The sequence below is a fragment of the Falco biarmicus genome, chromosome 7 (assembly GCF_023638135.1).
Source record: "Falco biarmicus isolate bFalBia1 chromosome 7, bFalBia1.pri, whole genome shotgun sequence".
NCBI lineage: Eukaryota > Metazoa > Chordata > Aves > Falconiformes > Falconidae > Falco > Falco biarmicus.
This window is the reverse complement of record NC_079294.1, coordinates 63332700-63354612: the sequence shown is the minus strand read 5'-3', so window position 1 is coordinate 63354612 and position 21913 is coordinate 63332700. Positions and strand designations below refer to the sequence as shown.

General features: G+C 46.9%; 1 protein-coding gene across 2 annotated transcripts in view; it reads right to left on the bottom strand.

Annotated features, from left to right (window-relative positions):
• Nucleotides 1-21913, bottom strand: part of SLCO3A1 (solute carrier organic anion transporter family member 3A1) — a 152705-nt gene that overhangs the window by 26907 nt on the left and 103885 nt on the right. For both annotated transcript variants that reach the window (XM_056346863.1, XM_056346862.1), the window contains exons 3-4: nucleotides 9396-9494; nucleotides 6163-6426 (exon numbers count right to left, since the gene is read on the bottom strand). In XM_056346863.1, the coding sequence (XP_056202838.1) occupies nucleotides 6163-6426; nucleotides 9396-9494 (363 nt within the window). The remainder of the gene's footprint in view (nucleotides 1-6162; nucleotides 6427-9395; nucleotides 9495-21913) is intronic.

Genomic DNA, 21913 nt, shown 5'->3' with positions numbered 1-21913 from the left:
CTGTTTACTGCAACAGGGCTCTCTACCAGCTGGAGGGTATTAACACAAAACCTAGTGCACCGAGTGCAGAGGCGATGCCAGCAATGCCTGGCAGCCTCCAACATTTCCTCAGCCAGGACCAGCTTGTTCCCTTTCACTTCCTACGGGAAATGACAGGATGCTCCCCATAGAAATGAATATCCTTTCATCTTGCTACTGCCACCCATTAAGATGAATCATTTGACACCTGTTGCTGCCTTATCTGTCTCAGTTCTTGGGGTGAAATACCTCTGGGAACAAGATTAAAAGTCAGCAATGAAGTTTAAACATCTCTTAATAGGCTAGAGTGATGTGCATTCAGCTGCCTGGCATATGGTCCTGGGTGAGAAGGGGAAATGGAAAATGTCTGATGGGGGACAGTAAAGCCCTGGGGAACAGAACAGCTAAGGACAGCACTTCTTCACGGGAGCTGAGCCCAGCAAAAGTAATAATAAATGTTACTTTGCACCTTGTTGGCCCAGAGGTTAGCTGAACACTTTGTAGCAGCACTTTGTTGCTGTAAATCTGAGGTTGAAGCCCATTCACCAAATGGGGAAAGGGAAAGAGTCTCAAAAGTCCTCTTGGAGAACCCATGAGCTGTATCAGACGCAGCACAGAAAGACTCACCCTCCCATGCTGAAAAAGACCAGCTCATTTAACATTCTTCTCCCAACGCACCCAACACACTACAGAAACAATGGCAGAAAATCGATTCTCATTGCCATGGCAAGATACTCCAAGAACAAGAAATCTCAGCCTCTTTTCACTGAAGTACTTAAACCCCAACTCTTCAGACCATCCACATGCAGTGTTGGTCACAGGATCATCCATAGATTGGAAGGGACCCAAGGAGAATGTCCCAAAGCTCTCCAACACCCCTGGCAATCCCTTGACTTCTCATCTTTTAACACCACAAGCAACACCCATGCCAAGGCATGAAGCATCCTCACTATCTCCTGCTGTGGGGCCAGCTGTGGGTGACAGGCCATGGGCTGGACAGGCAAACACACTTATGTACACCAAGTAGCTTTGATTTGTCACTAAACATCAGGGAGTACCAGGGATAATTGGCAACCTCATTACATGAGGTTTAACTACTCTCCAGAAACGACAAACTATAATCATCACGTTGGTGCTTGAAATGAATTGTTTGGAACATTACAATCACCAGGGCCCCTTTTTCCAGTTGGAGCACCCTACAGAGACATGTTTTCAATTTGCAGTAAAGATGAGGAACACAGAAAGCAAAGTAATAAATTAGAGGGAGGTTTACAGCCCAGTCCACCTAGGACAGTGCGGCGAGGGAAAGGCAAAATGTATGTTGAGCCAAAATGCTACTTTCTAATAGCACCGTAGGCAGCAAGCCTCGGATCCCAACAGGAAACAAAAGGCAAAATCTCCACCTGGCTTGAGGAATAAGGGATGAAGAAAACAGTGGAGGCAACAAGAAGAAAATACCTCCTGAAAAGAGGCAGCTCCTATAAAAGAGACGATGGAGTAAGGCAAGAGTGCTGAAGGTATCTCAGGTGAGTTTAATATGCCAAAGTCCACGTGGCCTTGGCAAAATTAGTATCACAAAGGATGTGAAGGAAAAGGATGACACCTATGTCAGAGGCTTACTGACAGATAGACGCTTGAAGCAACAGTAACGTTCTCATACACGGATAGCAGGTCCTTCTAGTCTATCACCTTGCCTTCAGCAACCACCTTTGCTCAGCTTCAGAGGGGGACACAAACCTCCCTCACTCGTGTCATGGAGGTCACAGCAAGGCACAGTATCTTTGCAGAGACAAAGACAGACACACTCTCCCTGGCCTCAGCTGCTGCTCAGCTTCTGCCCCAAAGCGCACAGGCTGAAGGCCCTTCTGAACTAATAAAAGCTTCTGATAACAAGGATGTTGGCTTTGAAACAGCCAAGAAGAACCTGCCAACAAAGCCTGTACCCTCATAAAATCCCAGCAAAGGAAACTCGAAGACTAACAAGATCTGATGTGGGGCCTTCTATTATCACCTGCTGTTCCCCTACCTAAGGTTAGAATTTCACTTGCTTTCTAAAAGCAAGCCTTCTAGATGTTGGTATGGAGCCAAGACCCAAATCCAAAAGGGTATTAAGGTCTCAGTACTTGTCTAGATCTGGGCCAAAGCCTCACCACTCTGGCCATGTATGAAGGTACAGATGGAGTCCTCTCCAGAAGGTTGTCATAATCACTCGTTAGAGTCATGCATTTAAAACTGTGTTGGCCATTAATCCTGCTCAGTCCTATGAACTCCCATGAAGAACTACAGGCTCTCCACGGCCCAGGACCCCCCCTGCACAGCTGGAAGCTTCTGGCCCAGTGCTACATGCCTGCTCCCAGAGAGCTCTTTTGGGGAGAGAAATCCAGGATTCAGACCAGCTCCCTCTCTAGGTATTCAGCAGATTGGTACACAGAGCAGGAAGGAACCGAACAGAAGACAAGACAGCTGTCAGCTGTACATCCCAACTCTCCTACGCTCTTGGAAATGAAGCTGGACAGAAACCAAAATGTTTCCAAATCTAGGGAATTTGCAGTTTTGAAATTCATTTAATTCCACAGTGAGTTTTCTTCTAATTCCTCGTGAATGAGCTCCTCTCTCCAAACCTGAAGGATTCTGTATAATTTTAAATCCTTTTAGGTTCTTAATCTCTCTTGCTAGACAGACAGGAGAATGTAATGAATTTCTGGTTTAAATCACTGAAAAACAAAATGCATTTAGAGCAGAATGTTCCAGGGGTGTTAAAGATAAAGCCAAAGAAGCATTCTGAAACCAATTTTCGTCAGAACTGACCACTCAATTCAGTGCCATTTCTGTATTAAAATAAAAAGAAAGATTTTAATAAAGTATTTCCAAGCACGTCCTGGAGCAGGTGGTGGGTTAGAGGCAGTGTGTTAACACCAAGTGAGGGCAGATGCTGAACAGACAGGAGCAGAAGGCACAGGTGCCCTGACACAGCTGAGCATCATCTCTGGTCCCGAATAGCAGAGAGGTCCCCAAGGCAGATCAGAGGTAGGAAAGCAAAGCTTTGCCCCCAGGACAGTAAGGACTGCTGCAGCCCATGCCTGAAGTGCTTTCACAGACCATACGGAGAGCACAGGGCTGGATCAACCCTGCCAGTCTGCCAGCTGAGAGCAAAGAGCAATGGCAGCATTTATCCATCCTCCCCCTGCTATTAATCCTTCACTTCCACATGCTCCCAAATGGATTTGCATTGCTTAACTGAAATACTAATCAAGTAAAGCTGTGCAGCATTCATATGTCAGTTAAGCAATGGCAAGCACCTCCCAGGACTGCCCCATAGCCTTCTTGCATGAGCCACCATGTCCCTGTGCAGAGCTGCTGTGGCAGCCACCCACCGCCTCTGCTGCCTTTGACTCCCTCTTCACCTTGTGCTATTCAAAGGCATGATTTCTGTTCAGAGTTTGAAGTTCCTCTTAAGGATGCTTCTTTTCCTGGTATGAAAATATCCCACAGGAAAAGATGTCACGACTTCCCGAAAGCTGGGCCCTTCCTCCTGTTCAGACCTTGACAGAGATGTAAAACACTTTGACGCTTTGAGCAGGTTGCTTTTATATTAGTGCTAGCTTTTCTGTGTGCTAAGGCTAGAGAAAGCCAAGGAATCTCACGCAACCCTGCATCTCACTGTCTTTCAGCAGATCTTGTAGCGTCTCGAGCATCCTCCTACATGCCAGCCATGCCATGTCACTAGCGGACAGCTGTGACCCAGCTGGGAGCATGTCCCCAGCTGACAACGCCCCGCTTCTGCTCCTGCCATGTCCACTCACTTGCGGCAGTCACTGCAAGGTTTGCAAAAAAACCAAACAAACCAAAAAAAAACCCCCAAAACCAAGAGTAAAATGAAACCCCTTCAACAGGCAAAAAGGAGCCTCAGTTCAGCCTCTAAGGATGCTGTCGATGCCAAGTGTGTTTGTGCAATCAGCCCAGAGAAACAAAACAACTCTTCCTCCCTGCACTGTGCGTGAGATATGGACCATCCACACCTCCACGCAGACACAGACTTACAGCCGGCACGCACCGGCCCAGGACTGAGCTGCAGAGACAACACTCGCTGAAAAGGAGTCAGAATGATAGCCGTACAAACCCCAGTGAGCATTTCCACCCCCACCCCCCCGGACAGATACATATCTGCTATTTAGCTTCACAAATACATGCAAATCCAAGCCTAGAGCCCATAATACAACAGAAGACACAACTGTGCATGCACATATATATTTTAACCTTTGTATATAACTACCAGTCCTTTTTGTCCCAGGAAAAAGGCAATCTAACTTTCCCCAAAGGAAACTGTACAATCAACAAACAGATTGAGAATACTAGGTCCTGCCACATAGGAACGCATATATGTTTCAGCTGCTGGCAAAATAACGTATATACACAGCAAGATTCAACCCATCACCTTAAACACTGCTCATGAGGAATGAGTGAGGCACGTTTGCCTTCCCTTGCAGTACCTGTCTGAACATCTCCAGGCAGGCACATTAGCAAACATGACTCTTGACCACATTCTGACTGTGACAATAGTGGCAAGGGACTTGAAAGGAGATGTCAGCTACCAACATTGTGTCGTCTGTGACAGACTCAAAGGCATAAATAAAAAGGTCATCCCCTGTCTTATTTGATGTGATGTAAATTGTATTTAAAAGTCCATCTACAAAGAGAATTCTGGAATACTGACTGATCCGAAATGGGGTTACCTGCAATGAGAAGGTTAACGTGGAAGACTGCGGTGCCTCCTGATGTATTCAATACTTTGAAGCGTATGGATGTGGCAGTTTAATTTCTCTACTTCAATGAGCAACAGATGCTATAGAAATCACCCCATGGCCTCCCTGTGGGCAAGAAGCTCAGCTTGCTCTGCACCATCCTTGGGCAGAACTGCTGCCCCTCCATGCAGCAAGGATGTGCTGTATTCTTTCATTTTTCTATATGAAAACCTGCAAAAATTTTCAGTGCCCATTCAAAAAACTCAGTGGCCAGAAGCAGATGTGCACAACAAAACCCACAGAATTATCCAGATGGACGTACCATGGGAAAAGCCCATTCCTCAAACGTGAGAAAATCCTTGCAACAAGGATGAAAGGATGAAGAAATTAATTTTACAGACAAATTGTCAAACTGTTTATCCCTTTACCTTTCTTCTGAATTGTCTCACCAAGTCAAAATTTCACCTTTTTGACCTTCCCTTAATGAACAACCACATCAACTATTCAAGGCCTTTTTGTATTTAAGAAAACACTTTTTCCTCCCCAAGTCTCTTTTTCCTTCCCACCCGCACCTCATTCAATTCCCAATTAAGGCGACTGCACAGGGAATAAGTGATTTTGTTCCCACTTATCTAAATGCACTAGGCAGTAACGAAACCTGCTCTGCCACAGTGCCGGAGAGTGGGCAGCAACCACCAGTGCTCCAGGACCACCTTCTCAGAAGAAGGATTTTCCAGTGCAGCCTACAGGAAGGATATCTGCCCACGCTCTCCCACAAAATGGTGGATGCTTAGATAACCTTAATTAGAGCCAGGTCCATTTCCAACACTGCAGGACACGATGTGGTGTTTTCTACTCTAATGCGCTGCAAGCCATGCTCTGCCCTGCCACATTGCTGCTGTTCTGGACTGGTATCTACCTCCTCTCCATCCCAGTTTAAGAGCTGTGGTGGTGTCCAGCACTCATTGCTTTGTATCTGGGATTGCACTAAGCTGCAGCTCAGGTGCTGCAAGCTCCCAGTTTCTTTTAACCGCCCTTGCTGGCTCGTTCTTTGTTTTGGGAGGCAGAGAGGAGCAGGACAGTAGACTGGAGAGAAGTTCACAAATTGCCCTGGCAACTATGTTCCCCTTCATTTTTTTTATCAACTCTGCAGGACTATCATGCATTTCTGAAGCTTTGTAGTTTTAAAAAAACCACCCAAACCTTTCAAGTGGAACAGTCTGTCTTTAAAATGAGGACAATGCCAGAGATAATTAGAAGCTAGGGACTGAAATTTCAGGACGCTGAGGTTTTTTTTGGGATTTTCTTGGAGGTAGAGGTAGATAGCCCAAATCAGAGACCAATTATAAATCCAACCAGCTGCTGACTCTCACAGAAAACGTGACAAGGGCCAGTGCCTCACCTCGCAGCTGCTGAAGGCAGGTCGTGCTACTCTCCCCGTCCAGCGCATGCCGCAGGACCCCGTTGCTTGGCTTGGGTCTCTCATATTCCCTCTCGGGAAGCATGGCCTGCGCGCTCTCCCCAGCGTGCTCCGGCCGCGGGGGCAAGGACTGCGGGAACCCGAACATCGGCAGGGACGAGAAGAAGAGTAAGGCACCACACAGCAGGAAGCCTCCCCACCATGCACCAATCCACCGAGGGTCATCTGGGGTTATGTCCAGCTTACCTGCAATGGGAAACACACACGTCAGCGACTTGGCTGTACGGAGGGGAAGACAACAGTGTTAACGCTCTTGTAGGCAGGAAGATGGTTGTTGGGGGTTTTGTTGGGTGGTGAGGGGCTCCCAGACACAAAGTTGGGACCCACAGGGCATCCCACACCCCTCATCCAAGAGGACCCACCACCTTGCCCATCTAGATGGTACATCCAGTTCTGCAACACCCTGTAATCAAGAGCTTCTCTCCAGTGTTTCTGGCTCCGCCAGTTCTAGGAAGCTGTCATATACCAGTCAGTGTCCCTGTGCTGGCACCGAGGTTTTGGACATCACTATCCCGGTGTGTCTAATGTGCACAGCTGACATACCTACTGGCACAAAGACCTGCACGGAGAAGCAGCAGCACAGACAAGGACACTGCATCTCCGTCCTGGCTTATCCTTTTTTCCAGTAGGTCAACGCTCTCCCTGCTTTGACTTCACAGCCCTTTTCAGCAAAGGAGAGATGGGCATTTGGGCTTTATGGGCACCTGTGACTGTGTGGAGGGTGAAACAGTCTGAACTGTTGGAAAAGAAACCCACCCACTGTATCAAATGGGCTCAGAAAGGTAGAGAAATCATCAGAAAATGCAGAAAAGTGAAGTAAAAGGCAGGAGTATCCTGTAGGTCATCACTCAGCAGAGATAAGGAAAAAAGAGGCTCTGGAGTCAGTCTGGTGGAATAAAAACAAGCCGAAGGAGAGAAAAAGCTGTATTCCTAACAGCCATCTCGCTGCCATAGCCACTCTACAAGCTGACAGAGGGTGCCCGGTGCTGAAGTTGACTCCCAGTGGAGACCTGGGTCCGCATGGCTGGAATAACAAACTCCTCCGTTCACGATGTCTGGTTACCACTGCTCTGAAAAATCTGTCTCAAGTGAGGCAATCAAGTTGTCTCTCAAGCACAGACGGAAGGAAACTCTTTTCTCCTTGGGGAAAATAACTCAAATTAGCTCTCAAACATATACGAAGCTTGAAAAATAGCATTCTAGAGGGACAGGATTCTTCTGCTGTTATTTCATCCTGCCTGAAGTGCATTTTTTTCAGGTTCTTGGGAACACAGCCATGTGAAGAGCCATCTAAACCAAGGTCTTCTTCATATCCCCTTCCTAAAACAGGTCCTGTACGGAGGGCAGCGCAGCAGTGTGCCCTGGCATCCCACATCTCCTACCTGAAACAGGGAGCAGGACAGGGCTCAGCCCTCTGGAGCTCAGTCTCCTCGTGCGACCCCGAAGCTGCAAGGCAGAGCCTGCTGCAACAAGAAAACTTTTTCCTATCCAAAAATAGACAGAGGCCATGTGTGCCCCAGTCTTTGCATGACAGCGATGGACCATGGCCAAAACCAGTTGGACCTGCATCTGGAAAGCACTATACCCTCCCTACAAGCTGCTGAGCCACAGTCCCTCCAGGCTTCTCAATAATCACGCTCCACCATTCTCCTCAGTGGCTCTGTATTTGCCCGGGTCTTTTTGAGCTGTAAATATAAACCTTATGTTAAAAATGGCCAGATCACATCAAATTAACTTTTTAACTAGTCCAGCACCTTGCCTCTGATGGTTACTAGCCACAGATGCCCAGAAAGCCCACATGAATAAAGTCAACATATACCTGATATTATTCTTGCGATTTGTGGCTCAGGGACTTTCTAAGTTAGATTTGGTGTCATGTTCATTTTTTCTTCTCTAAACTAATCCAATTGTTTCTGAATCCATTTGTAGACTTCTAACACTCTATGGTGAGGGGTTCCACAGCTTCACCTACTAGAGAGAAGAAATATCTTCTTCTGCACATTCATATTTTGGAGTAAATTATACTTAATGGTCAAATATATAACAGGGTTAAAAGCAGTTCCTCTGTCTCCAGAACCAAGCAAGTCTTTGGTGTATCTTTGCTAAAGTCAAAGAATGAAAAGGGGCCATGTGGTGTTTGACCAAGCTGCAGCTGAAAGTCTCAGCCATCAAAAATAATAATTATTTCCTGCTTGCTTGGTATTATCTAGATTTCTTCAGCTGCCACGTGCATACAAGACAAAGAGAAGGCAGTAGCACTCTTAGATTTGCACAATTCTGTTCCGAGTCCAGCAAGGTTCAACTCCATCCAAACGCATGCTGTGAAAGGTGTATTTGCCACATCATAGAACTGCAACGCACCCTGAAAGGGGAGAACACCCTTGCGGCAGGACAAGAGCCTGTGGGATCAGACAGAGCTAAGAACTGTAGAAAAAGCATCTGAACAACTACGGGAAAAGAACGAAGCACCAGGTTTGCATTCTACAGGCAAAGGGCTTGGGGAGCAGTGGGTGACAGCCGGTTACACATTGCCCTCTAATGGCAAAGAGTACATAGTGCGGGTAGCAGTAAAAGCAAAGAATTTGTACGTTTTTCTCTAAAGACAAATTTGCAAACGATTTGCTTGAACCCAAGTGCAAATTCAGGGTGAGCAATAATTAGCACTGCTTTGGGAAAAAGCAATAATGCTGTGGGACTGAACCTGTCCATCCAAACTGGGTCATTCGCAGAAGGTGCCGGGCATGGGTCTTACTGGTGTGTTCCATCAGAGACCCTGCACAGTCCTCCCAAGTCCTGGGGACGGCAGCTCTCTCTGGAACAGCTTCCTCGGCAAGACTATGTCCATGGCTAGCCCCTGTGTCCTGCCACAGTGGTATTTTAAGGCATCATCCAAGAGCTGGGCTGAAACTCATCTCACAGGAGAAAAGCCCGTGGATGGAAGAAATTTTAGCTACTACAAATCTGTTATCTATGGGGACAGAGTTGAAAACTTTTGCATCCCAATCATAAAACCCCTCTAAAAGTGACTCCCATAGGTGCAAGAGGCACTCAAGATGGAATGAGAAGCAGCTTCCTGCTTGGGAGCATTAACATTTTTGTCCTGCTGATACAACATTAGCATATTCGATTTGAAAAAAAACCACAGTTCTCCTTACTTGTGTCAATGAAGACAGCATCCACATAGATTTTGGTACAGAAGGAGCCCAAGATAAATCCACAGGCTGGTCCAAATACCAGCATCGTAAACAGGATCCCTACAAGGAGAAAGAAAAGAGAAAATTAGTACTAGGTTCAGGTTATTCATTGCAATTTGTTCTGCTTCTCTCCTGCAAGATGCTATACTGATGCCAAATAGATAGGGATATGTTTCTGTGTTGAATGCTTCAGGCAAAAGAGCACCCTAAATGTCTTTTGCTTTTCTGTATCTCTTCAGGGAAAAGAACAAATGGAACTGTGATAACGCTGAAGGATTTCTACTGAGCTGAGAAGACTGTGGACGTATACTGTGTTTGGTCAGCTGGCTGCTCTAAAAGATGTCTTACTCGAAAGCACAAGGTAAAGCAGACCTGCCTTCTCCCCACTGTGTAGTCTTGACCTTTGCCATCTCCAGCTAAACTCCTGGTAGACAGGGATATTTTCAGAATTTAGGGCCAGCAAATCTATAAAACGCAGCACTGTCACAGGCTGCTGGATAAAGTTCTTTTACAGAAGTAGGAGCAAGCTTCCAAATCTGTGAAGTCCTTTTCTCCATTGTACCCAGACGGCAAATTTTCCCCAAGGCGCATGGCTCTTCCAGCCTCTCACATCTGCTCATTCCTCCTGCAAAACCTGCACAAAATTGCCAGTGTAATGCCAGGTGAAGAGCTATTGTGAGTAAATTACTTATTTGCTTCAATACAATATTTAGATGCATTTATTCTCACTCCCATTTTGGCCCTGAAACAGGAAGACTACAGAACACCGCCAACTCTCAATTATCCAGAGCAGAAAGGCAGGGAGACACAAGGATAGTCCAGAAAAAGTAGTAGTAAAGATAACAGAAAAACATTTGTAAATTAGACAACAAGAAACATATTTGGTACCTTCCTGTTTGGTACAGAAAACCAACAAGAAGGTACCAAGAACCCTGTAAATGGCTTTCTGAAGGAAGCAGGGGCAAGTCTGAGCAGCACGGAGCAGAGCAAGCACCCGCTTGTTTGCTCTGGGGCACAGCACTGCTGAGGGACCTGTGTGCCCAGTGAGAGGGGCAGCTCTCCAGCACCCTTGGCCAGCGATGTGCCAGCCTGTGCTGCCATCAGCCTCGGTGTCGCTGTACTTCAGAAATGTTCCATGAAAGAGCACATTCGCATCTGGGTGCTTTGCTGACTCCCCTTCAGCAGTGGGGTACATCCCACATTTCTCTCCAAATCTCTCTGGGCGTGCTGCCCAGCATCTCGGTGCATTTGTAATACACTTCTTCACACCTATCTCAGCCCTCAAGTTCCTTAACTGGAAACTTTTAATTCCCAAGTTCTCTCTGTGCATTCCTCAGGAGCTAAAGAAATGATCAGAGCTGCAAAATATTGCCGGGAGACCACCAGCCTTATGCAAGGCAAACTGCACTGGCTGATGACAGCTTGGCTAAGCAAGAGTAAGCCAGTATGGTCAGAAATAGCTTCAATTTCATTTTAAAAATGCAGAGTGCAAACTAATTCCTCCAGGTTTGTGGCACCGGGACCTGTCTGGATTAATAACTAGGTATGAAGCAACGGCAGCTCCAGCTAGCCAGTCATGCAGAAACCCAGTGCGTTAATACCTTCACGGCTATCATGTACAGAAGCAAGAGGGAGAAACAAAGGTGGCGGGAGGAAAAAAGTGTCAGGTCATATGAGCCCTAGTAACGAGTCACTGCTGTCAGGACAGTGGCAGAAGCTGCCAGCCCTTGCCCCTGTCTCAGCTAAACTCAAAGCTGCAGCAACGGCACCGCGTCGCAGCCCGTGCTGCCAGCTTAAATTAGTCCCCAGGGTCTCTGCCCATGATGTCCACATCAGCAGCAGAGCATGCCATCTCCCCTGCCACAGTCACCTTGTCCCTGGCCACTGGGTTTGTGCTCCACGATCAGCAATAAGTTGAGGTATTTGTGCACCTCAGTCAACAGAGCTGCTGAGGAAGCCTGTGTCTTGCTCTGCCAGGGATCTATAAAGCCTCACATGGGAGATCCCAGTCCCTGGTTACATGCAGAAGCACTTCATGGGATGTGAAATGAGGGAAGAGACAGGTCAGGAACGCAGGAAAAGCGATTTGTTTTCCCAGCACACCTAACACCCCCCCTCCCCCAGCCCTGCCCCACGTTGGGCTATGAAGTTTCAGCGGCCTTTTAGAAAACATCCACATCGCGTTTGTTTGGTCACTAGATGGCATGAGTGTTTGTCATTCACCCTGCCAGTGCCTTGCAGAGCAGGCTGGGTGACAGGCAGCCCGCCCCGGCTCCCCAAACACCATCGTGTTCCTGGGGATCCTACAGTCCCTGGGAGGATCGCACCGACAGCGGGGTGCTGTCTGCACCCACGTACCTGCCATATGCACAACAGGTTGGGCCCTTTGGCTGTTAGCACGCAGGAAATCGCAGATTTTTATAACGGTTCGTTCTACAAGTGTTAAGGTCTTGGTCAAAGAATTTGAGCTGACAGCATCTAGCAGAGATGGCCATGGCTATTCCTGTGGTGAACAAGCTGGCAAAGAGCAGGTTAACTTTTGAAGACTGCACATCAATTATGAATTTCTACGTAATTATGGTTAAGCACGTAAGGGCACACTGGGTCTCACTTCGGTTGCAGCAGTGCCTGAAGCAGTGACAAATGAAGTCTACGCTTTGGATGAGGAGCCCTTGGATTTAAGTGGGATCTGGATATTGCTCTGCTCTTACTTCCCTGCCCTAGTGTGAGTAAGGGGAAAGAAAACCCAGGCAGACCTGAGTGCCTCCTTTTTCTCAGTCCCAGATCCTCAGCCCAGACTCTGGTACCCAGCACCCCAGAGAAAGCTGCTGTTCCAGTGCTGCCTGAGGGTTCACATCTGCAGGGATGACCCCTGAGGGAATGCTGCTGCAGGCATCAACGCAGCCCGGCTGCGACAGGTTCCCACAGGCACACAGGAGGCTGCTGCACTGCTGTGCCATTGCCCTGACAGGACCTGTGCGTGCAAGCTGACTGTGTGGCCAACAGACAGCTGATTCAGGGCACTGACAACCCAGGGGAGAGCAGCTCCGGGCACCGCAGGGCTCGTTTAAGTAAGACCTTGAGGACAGGATGAATCAGGCATGACCTGCTCTCCACAGGCAGCAGATACTTGTTTGCTTGGGGGTTTTTTAATTATTTTTTTTTAAACCTATTGCTGGTAGTTGAATTTCTGTAAGTATTTAACACCTCTAGAGAACTGGGAACACACCAAAATTGTCATTTGGCACTGATGCAGGCTCACACGGCTAAGCAGGCAGAAGTACAAGGACCAGTTCTGACCCTCTATGCAACACCTTTGGATGGACCAGTGTTGGACTGAAGAGGGACCAAAGTTTGTCCCGTGATGACTGCCAAACCACAGGCAGCGTTGTCAGACCATGTGTATAAAGGCAAAACCACAGAACTGAAAGAACTGAAGTATGTTTCATGGAGCACAGGGTAAGACACACAACACAGAAAAAGGTCATCCTTCATCAAAAAAACCCCAGGGAATATTTTCCCCTTTTTTCAAAGCAGAAGAGAGCAGGGACCTCTGGCTAGTGATCCATCAGCAGCAGGGAGATGCCTGCAGAGGCAGATAGCTCAAACAAAAAGCAAATGTCAAGAAAGCTATGGCCAGTGCAGATACATGCATCAGCACCTACGACCGGTGAATGCTAACCCTCCTCACACTATTTGCATTGCATGGCAAAGCATCATTTCAGAAACAAGCCAGGTCCTCAGGTATTAAAATACCATATTTCATATCCTGGCAGCTGCAAGCTGGAAGGCGTTATTTGCTCTGCAATGTCCTCGCTAGAGGGCAATGCGGGATAGAGCATCCACTGAACAGGGAAGCAGGTATCTAAGATCTTACAGTAAGATACTGAATTATTATTCACCTCTAGGCTAGCTTAAGGAACCCTCATACTAACTGTGGTTTTACTTTTTCTATAATTTGTCCAAATATAAAAGCACCCCACTGGTTTATCCCACGTCCTTTTTGTTATCTTTTTTCAAGACCCCAACAAAATCCTATCATTGCAGTATTTTACACTTTTATCTCACAAATCAAGCAGGTTTTGGAAAAATCCAAGGCATGGACTGTCACGATGGATAGTCTAGGGCCTGTACGGAGCCCAACCATGCTCGAGGATCAACAGAGCACACTACTGGGCACAAGAATAAGGCTATTAAGCAACTGGGATAGCGCCTGTGGTTGAACGTTTGTGTAGAATTGAAGGCTCAATGGGAAATTAGCCAAGTTAGAAGTAGTTTAAGACATCCTTCCTCTTTTGAGAAATTCTGCATGACTACTAGTCGCCCCCATTATGAGGAAAACACTTCCCACATCATCCGCCTAGTCATGCAACAATGAAGCTGCTCTCTGTGGAGAAGGAGGTTTAGCAAAACCCCTGCTCCTGGTCCTGGGGTTGCTTCTAAAGTTAAAGATGTGCTAAACTTAGGGCTAGATTTAACACCACTTGCTAAGTCTTTTCCCACCTTTCCCTCTAACTTTTAGATCAGCCTGATTCGATAGAACCAGAGGGCACTAATACCAGGAGCAAACAGATCAAAGGTCTAATCCTGACTCCATCAGCCTCTTGTGAAACTCCCACTGATGGCCACCAAACTGGTGATCACATGAGATTCCTTTTCATTCTCAGCTTAAAATTTGTTTCTATCACTCAGAGAAGCACATTAATAAATTTCCTCCTTGAGGATACTGTCCTGGGAACAAAAGCTTCCTGCTCTCAGGGCTTATTGTGTCTCTTCAAAGGGGTCTGTGCTTGGTCCTGCATCCAGCGTTTCATGGAGAGAAGCAGGGCATGTCACCAGTGTAGTTAGCCCTACACAGACCAGTGAAAACTGCAATGAAAAAAGTTTCTCCTTTCTGCAATTTGGTGGTATTTTTATTTTTTAATCTTAGATATTTTTTTAATTCTTACCAAATCATGACAATTCTTAGAAATGTTTAAGAGATATGAATTAAAAACCAAAACAACCCTGCTTTGAAAAAAATCAAGCATTTTGCTTCATAACTCACAAATACTTCATTTCAGTCTGAGCCTTTTTAAAGCACAATTAAATTTTATTTTGAAACAGCTAAAAATTTTAAGCTTTCCTGCTCTATCCCCTTCACCAGTCTCCCTGCTTCCCAAAAAGGCAGGGGGAAAAAAAGCAGCAAGCCAGGCTGGCACAAGAAATCAGAAATATTTTCCTCCTCATCTTTTAAAACAGAACAATTTCCCAAATCCTACGTTGTCTTGTCAACTAACAGATACTTTCCAGAGGCTGAGGAAAGGATTGGGACAGAGGAGAGTATTAGATCTGACATTTTGTGATGGGATTTTATCACTAGTAAGGCCCAGGACTGATAATGGAGTTTTCCATTAGAGCAAAGGGAAGAAGCAGCAGCAGGTACCACTACATCCATGGCGCAGTCATGCAAAGTGCACAAGAACCAAGTTGCAAAGGCAAGGATAAAGGATGTCAGTATTTCAGTAATGAAGAGCTGTCCCTTGGTGATCCAAGTTGCTTTCCAGCAGCAATAGGATCCTCAAACACAAAGAAAATTGTGTTGTCCACAGGATGAAATGGGCAAGCATCAGCTTGATCGCTATAATGAATTAACTGGGGACAGTAACTCCCAGCAGAAACCCTCTTTGCTGGAAATAAGACATAGAGGGAGACACAGCAAGGCTTGCCAGCCTAACCAAGGTGCAGCGAGGAGGCACCTCAGGTACAGTTTGCTGATGAATAAAAATGGGTTCAGCGCACAGTCATGAGCTGAGAAAAGGAAAATGCAGACAGCTAAAGAACACCAAGTCACTTCACTTCAAAGCCTCAGTCCCACCAGAGGCTGAGGAGACAAGGAAATTTATTTTGGAGAGCTGTCAACAAGTGCCAGGTGAAGGTGAGCTGGGTAGATGAGAAGGAAGGAGGAAAAGCATCATCTCCCAGAGCAGGACGGCACGCAGGGCTATCGGAGAAGGAGCTATTCCTCTTACTGAAGCCACATGTTTCCCATCACGCCCCCATTTCTACTTCCCAATCCCCTTCCGATATGGTGTTTGCGATGGGTCTACCTACAGGCTTCATTTCTTTACAGGAAACCCTAAAGCAAAATGGTCAGGAGGCCGAGTTTTGTTTTGCTTTATTAAGAAACTAATGCACTTTGTAAGGGGTTTTAGTGAATAGTGGTAGGGATGTCAGAAATATGTGACTATAATGCGGAGAAATGAGAAAATGAAAAAGTCGGCGTTAAGCTGTCATCTTGTCCTATCTCACATACCTCCTACTCATAGAATCACAGCATAGTTTGGGTTGGAAGGACCCTAAAGCTCACCTCGTTCCAACCCCCCGACCCGGGCAGGGACACCTCCCGCTGGCTGAGGCTGCTCCCAGCCCCATCCAGCCTGGTGCTGAGCACTGCCAGGGACGGGGCACCCACAGCTGCTCTGGGCAGCCTGTGCCAGCGCCTCGCCGCCCTCAGAAAAGAATTTCCTCCTAATATCTAACCTAAACCTGCCCTCTTCCAGCTCAGCGCCACCCCCCTTGTCCTGTCACCCGTGCCCCTGTAAGAAGCCCCTCTCCAGCTCTCTTGTTGGCCCCTTTAGGTGCTGGAAGGTTCTGGAAGGTCTCCCCAAAGCCTTTGCTTCTCCAGGCTGCACAACCCCAGCCCCCTCAGCCTGAGCTCGCAGCAGAGGTGCTCCAGCCTCTGATCATCATCATGGCCTCCTCTGGCCTTGCTCCAACAGGCCCATGTCCTTACGCTGGGGGCCCCAGAGCTGAACGCAGCACTCCAGGTGGGGTCTCACGAGAGCTGAGTAGGGGGGCAAGGTCCTGATATGAAGCATTACAGCATCTGCTATTTATTTTGCCCAATAATAGACCATACAATAAGGGGTAACAGCAGGTTACCTGTTTCTGACTTATGCCTCACAGTGTTTAGACACAAGTTAAGGCCTGCTTCAGGAACATACCTGAATCAAGCTCTTCGGCTTCAAAGGAACTGGTCCAGGAGCACAGGAAAAGGTGCTAAACCAAGAGTTTATCCCCAAAGACATCTCCAGGTTACCAGCACGGTGACCTTCTTCATGCCTTCGCTCTGTACATGTCTTTACGTTCAACTTAAAGCCCAGTTTTTGGAGATACGCGATTTGGCAAGCATCTCAGCTTGGTACCCAAGAATCCACTGAATACTGCAGACCCATCTCACAGCTCCACACAGGCATCCTGCTGCCAGGACTGAACTGCTATTTGTACTGTGCTAGCCGGTTTAAAGCCTACCCTGAGCACACCTACTGGTGCAAGCACACCCTGAGCCCAAGGGTTACCAACCTTCCTGACTTTACCAAGTGGCAGACTGAGATGCAATCCAGAAGCACTCGCTTTGGGGAGCTGTGGGAGAGAAAAAAGGATGGGAAGTTACACTGAGAAACATCAATGTTTCCCCAGTGTTCCCAGCTGCAGGATGGAGGTGGGTATGGAGCTGAATTACAGTCCCTGTGGCCCCTGCCACAGGGGACTTCTTCCCAAAGGCCCTCTGTCAACACAGCCCTGCTGCAGTCCCAAGAGCCAGCATCAGCAAGAGAAGTCATGCTCCAACTGTTCCCAGAGTAAGGATTTATTTGATGCTGAGAAGATTTGTTTGTGATGCACTCTGAAAAAGTTCAGCTAGATACAAAGCCTCCATGCAGAGCAACCCTCTGCCAATAAAAGCCCTGGAAAGCACTACAGGAACTGCCTCCAGGGACCTGTAAACACATTTAAAGTTTGCTTGACTCATCCAAACACTTCTGAAAAGTACTGCTTACTACTTCCACAGCAACCTGGGTCGTGCTTCTAGGAAGGGCTAGGTCCAAGATGCACATGCACTGACTGCATTGCTCCAGTCTCTTTCTCCACGGGTGTGTAGGCAGTTGAACTAGATGTGCTTGAGCACCAGGGCGTTAATTAACCTCTACAAAGTGCCCTGAAACTCTGACAAAGCCGTGGCACTTCCACACTAATCCATAAAGCCAGGGCCTGGATGCTCAAGCATCCACCATCAGCAGTGAATTACACAGCATTTCCCAGCTGTGTGCAAACCCCTGGTGTTGCAAAGGATCCCGTTTTATTTAGCCATACAGATGTCACTGCTGGGCTTATGGTCTCCTTGAGCCAGGCTGCTCCTGCCTTGGCATTTCCATGAGGTTAGAGTGTAGGAGGTTGTGCACTGAGCTCCTAAGGAGCAGCATACCTTCAGCAAAGCATGTGCCCAAAGCAGTACCTCTTCCCCCTTGCACCACCCCAAGGGACAGCTTTGGCAGGCAAAAAGCCGATCACTTTGGAAGATGTGGGAAACTCTCTGCTGCAAAGCTAGTGTTGTTGTTGCATCAGATAACTACATTGCCACGGAGGAATGGATTGGGGAGTGAAACGTGATCTCTGTCAAGGATGACAGTGCCCAAGTGCTTCAGTGGCTGTCACAAAATACACACACAGGCTATATGGAGGAGGGCAGAGCACACACACACACTGTCACGGCATGGCCCTGGGGGTGCATCCCACCAGGGATGTCACCCCCAGCCCCCTGCTTGCCACAGGAGCACGCTCTTTCTAAAAGCACAAAGGGAACCGGCTTTGCAAGGCACGAGATAATCTCAAAACCCTGCTTGTCCCACATTTCCCGCTGTGTGGAGGACAGGCAGGCCAGTGTGAAGGGATTAATGGAATACCATAATTCGTAATTCGTGCACTCTGGGACCTGCCCTTAAAGAGACACCACGCCGGCACAGCCTGCAGGAATCAAAGGCGTACTGGTACAGACCGGAGGTGCTGTATCCTCCTGCATGCAGGGTACTGGCCCTCAAGGGCTTGGGATAAAAGCTTCTTCACTTGCACCCGGTGGGCAAAGCAGTGGGTTTTCTCTGATTTCTATCAGTTGACGTAACCTCAAAAACACACAGTAAGGGTAGGGGGAAGCTGTTTCCTAGCCAGCTGGCTTCTTCCTGCAGCAAAACCGACCAGAGTCATCCAGCGCTGCCCACCCTCTCTGGCAGATAGCCCCATTCCCATGTGGGCGCAGGGATGCTTGCATTCCCACAGAGCCCAGCAAAAACCCTCATGCCCTGGTCTCTCCTTCCCAGATTTCCTGGAAACAGCTTTCCTCATTTACCGTGGAAAGACATCATTTTTCCTGCTGCTTGACTCCTTGCCTACACAACCAGCTGCCCATCTCTGCCTCTTGCTCCCTTATCGCTGCTGCTTATTTGCACCACTGCAATCAACTGCAGGGAACTTGCATAGGTGGCATTGGACCGACGGCATGTTTTGATTTGTTCTGCTTCCTCGGTGTAACCACTGAAGCGAAGGGAATGCTCAAACAATCCTGACAGATGTTTCCAAGTGCCTGCAGCTGTTGATTAATGAGAAGCAACTTTGGGATAATTCACTTTAATGTTTAGTCTTTGTTCTGATGGGGATCAAAGCAGTTCCAGCCCTGTATCGGTAGGAGATGAGGTGGGGAGGAGGAAAGAGGTTGGGGGGGTGTTCTCCCATCTGTACAGTAGCACACACGTATTATTTATTAGTTTTGCCTTCAGGAGCTCAAAACCAGTAGACCCCTCAGATGGGCATTCAGGGTTGCTCAAGTGATGTCACAGTCTGGGAAGGCATTCCCGAGGTAGCGACAGACTGAATTCCCTGCTCAGCCATGACCTTCCTGAGGACTGATAGCTGCAGATCATCATTTTTCCACCTTTTAACAAAGGCTAGTCCCTCCTTGTGTAGCACTGCAAGATGCATGAATATTATGCAGTGCTTTAGTAATCAGGGATGAAAAAGGCGTTACAGCAAACATCTGAATTTTGGTTCTGAGCTGTTCCCACTGATTCTACCATAACAGCTCATGACCTGCATTTGTGTGTGCAATACAACATCTGGAAAAAGAACCAACAGCGCTGTCCCGAGACATCACCTCACTGTCAAAAACAGCTCCAGCAAGCAGCACGCCTGCAAAGTAGAAGTGTTGGATTGAATCTGACTGCTCCCATTTCCATGGGTTCACTTGTGATGGAAACCCCATACAGGATTTAGTATTTGATTGCCCTGAATTTAGCTACTGAAATAAAGTATTAGCTAGTTTGCAATCAGGCAGCCTTGGGCATCTCCCATCAGCTTCTTCCCCTCTCCTCTCAAACCTTTCCATCAATTTACCAAATCACTTTTCTGCAAATCATATCCTGCTTTATGAAGATATATTTTTTTGAAGCAAGCTACTCACCACTGTACGGAAATGCTGCAGAATTTTTTCTTTACTTATTTACTCCTGTGTTTTTAATAAGAGTTAACATCTGCATCTAAAGCTGATTGTGGGGAGTGTGTGTCATTTACTTATCAAGAGGCAGGGAAAAAAAATGCACCCATACTACAGATGAAAGAAACTTCTAATGTGATTATTCCAGGACTGCAGAGACAGCTCATGCTGGTGGCCTTCCTCCTGCCTGTTGAAAAAGACTAACTTCTTCACAGCACAGTTCCTTGCTCTGGCCTACATTTAGCATTCAGATGTTAATCCCTGAAGAGGTTGCTAGGACTTGAAGCTACCTTACATGGCAGTTTCTTCCCAGACTACCAGTGTCCCTTTAAATATTGATTTCTATCAGAATTCAGGATTTCTCCAAGGAAATGTCTGCTGGCTCTGAGATGAAATCTGATTCCTATAAGCAGGTATTTTGCCTGGTGAGCCACCCTGCATTTTCAATTATTACCAAGCATTAAGTCTGTTTTATCAGCAAATCCCTGTCCCCAGCACTATTCAAGGCTACATTTGAAAGGATCAACGTTATACTAACAACTGACAGTCCCAGGAGATACTGATGCACACACACAACGTTTGCAGAGTGGCACAAAATTGGACTTTTGCATTAGAAGCACAAGCTTAGTGTCCAGCCCCAAATTTTCCATGACTAGGTGCACCTCTGACAGCTCAAAAACACACCCGTTAGCTGGCTTGTGCCCTCGTTCTGATAAGCACAGAAATAAAGAAAACCCAAGCAAAAAAAACCCAACCCCAAAGCTGTATTTGTATTGGCCTTTAGGTCACGGCTGTGCCCAGCTGCTGAAACAGGATCACCAATAGGACTGCAGAGAAACAAATCACACCATGACAAAAGCTCCCCAACCCTCAAAACTGCACTTGAAAGCAAAACAAAAATTAAATTAGCCAATCTGTGAGCTCTGCAAGGTAAACTACGCGGATGCTCCCACTACAGAAATCTTGGGATTACTTTGGTCCCACCAGCTGACACTGGGAGCAAACTGTTTCCTACTCCTGAACAGTTTTCCTCCTTAGCATCCCAGTTCCTTTCCAGGCAGTGGAGGGACTCCTTGCTGCATTTCTCTCCTTACTGATGGGAAGCTGGAGAAGAAATTTGCTTATGCTAATCAATCCTTGGCACCAGTCATACGAGACACTAATCCACTAGCAATCTCCATCAGTCTCTGCATATTTAACTAAAGCAATGAACACTCATGGAGGATTATGAACGCAATGGTATTGTTGTAGCAGTGTTTTCCTACTTAAGCTGCAATCACTCTGATGCCCTGTCTCCTAATATTTACATACACTCTACATACAAACAAGCTGCAAAATCGTATCAATCCATGCAAGCATCCTGGACAGACACTCTGCCTACAAAATCACATGCACCACGTAGTGATTTAGTAGATCTCCCTGTATCATACACTGCTGTCTCCATTACCCTCTGCTAAAATGCTTATGTTCATAGTGGTTATTTATATAAAGCAGCACTCCTGAAGGTATACATATTGCCTAACACTCATAAAAGAAACATCTTTTCCTCCGAAGGGTTTACAAGTAGTCTGGATATGCATTGCAAGAGATTAGAGACTCAGGCTGGGCTAGGCAGACTCTTGAAAAAGGGCTTAATAGTCCAGTTTTCTGTCACTTTCTGTAAAAAACAAAGAAACAAAACCCACCAAAATCCATGCCCTGTCTGGTCAGATGTATCACAGAAAACTGATGTCGAGCAACCTCTGAAATCCAAGGACAAGTCACTTGCTCCACCTGCCCTGCTGCTTTACATTGTTGTCCCTGAATTTTGCTTGTTAACACATCAGAAGCAGCCAACTCAGTTTAGGAAGCAGGTGTAAGAACGTATCTAACTATAGTGTGCAAATCCAGGGCACCCTGACACACAAGCCCACAAGACACAGATTCTACACCTTCAATGTACAGTGCAAATATGCCAGCCACAGCTGTGGGCTTCAACTAGTGATTTCCACCTTTCAAGCAAATTTGCTCCATGCTAATTACCCTGGGAAGCAGTCACCAAAGAGACACTGGAAGAAAAAAAAATGCTCAAACACTATGTATAGTTTTTTAAAGGGTTTAAGTCGCATGCCTTTGAGCTTTGTTCATCTCCTCCCACCCATTAAACAGAAACACCTGTTTTGCCAAATCTGTGGTG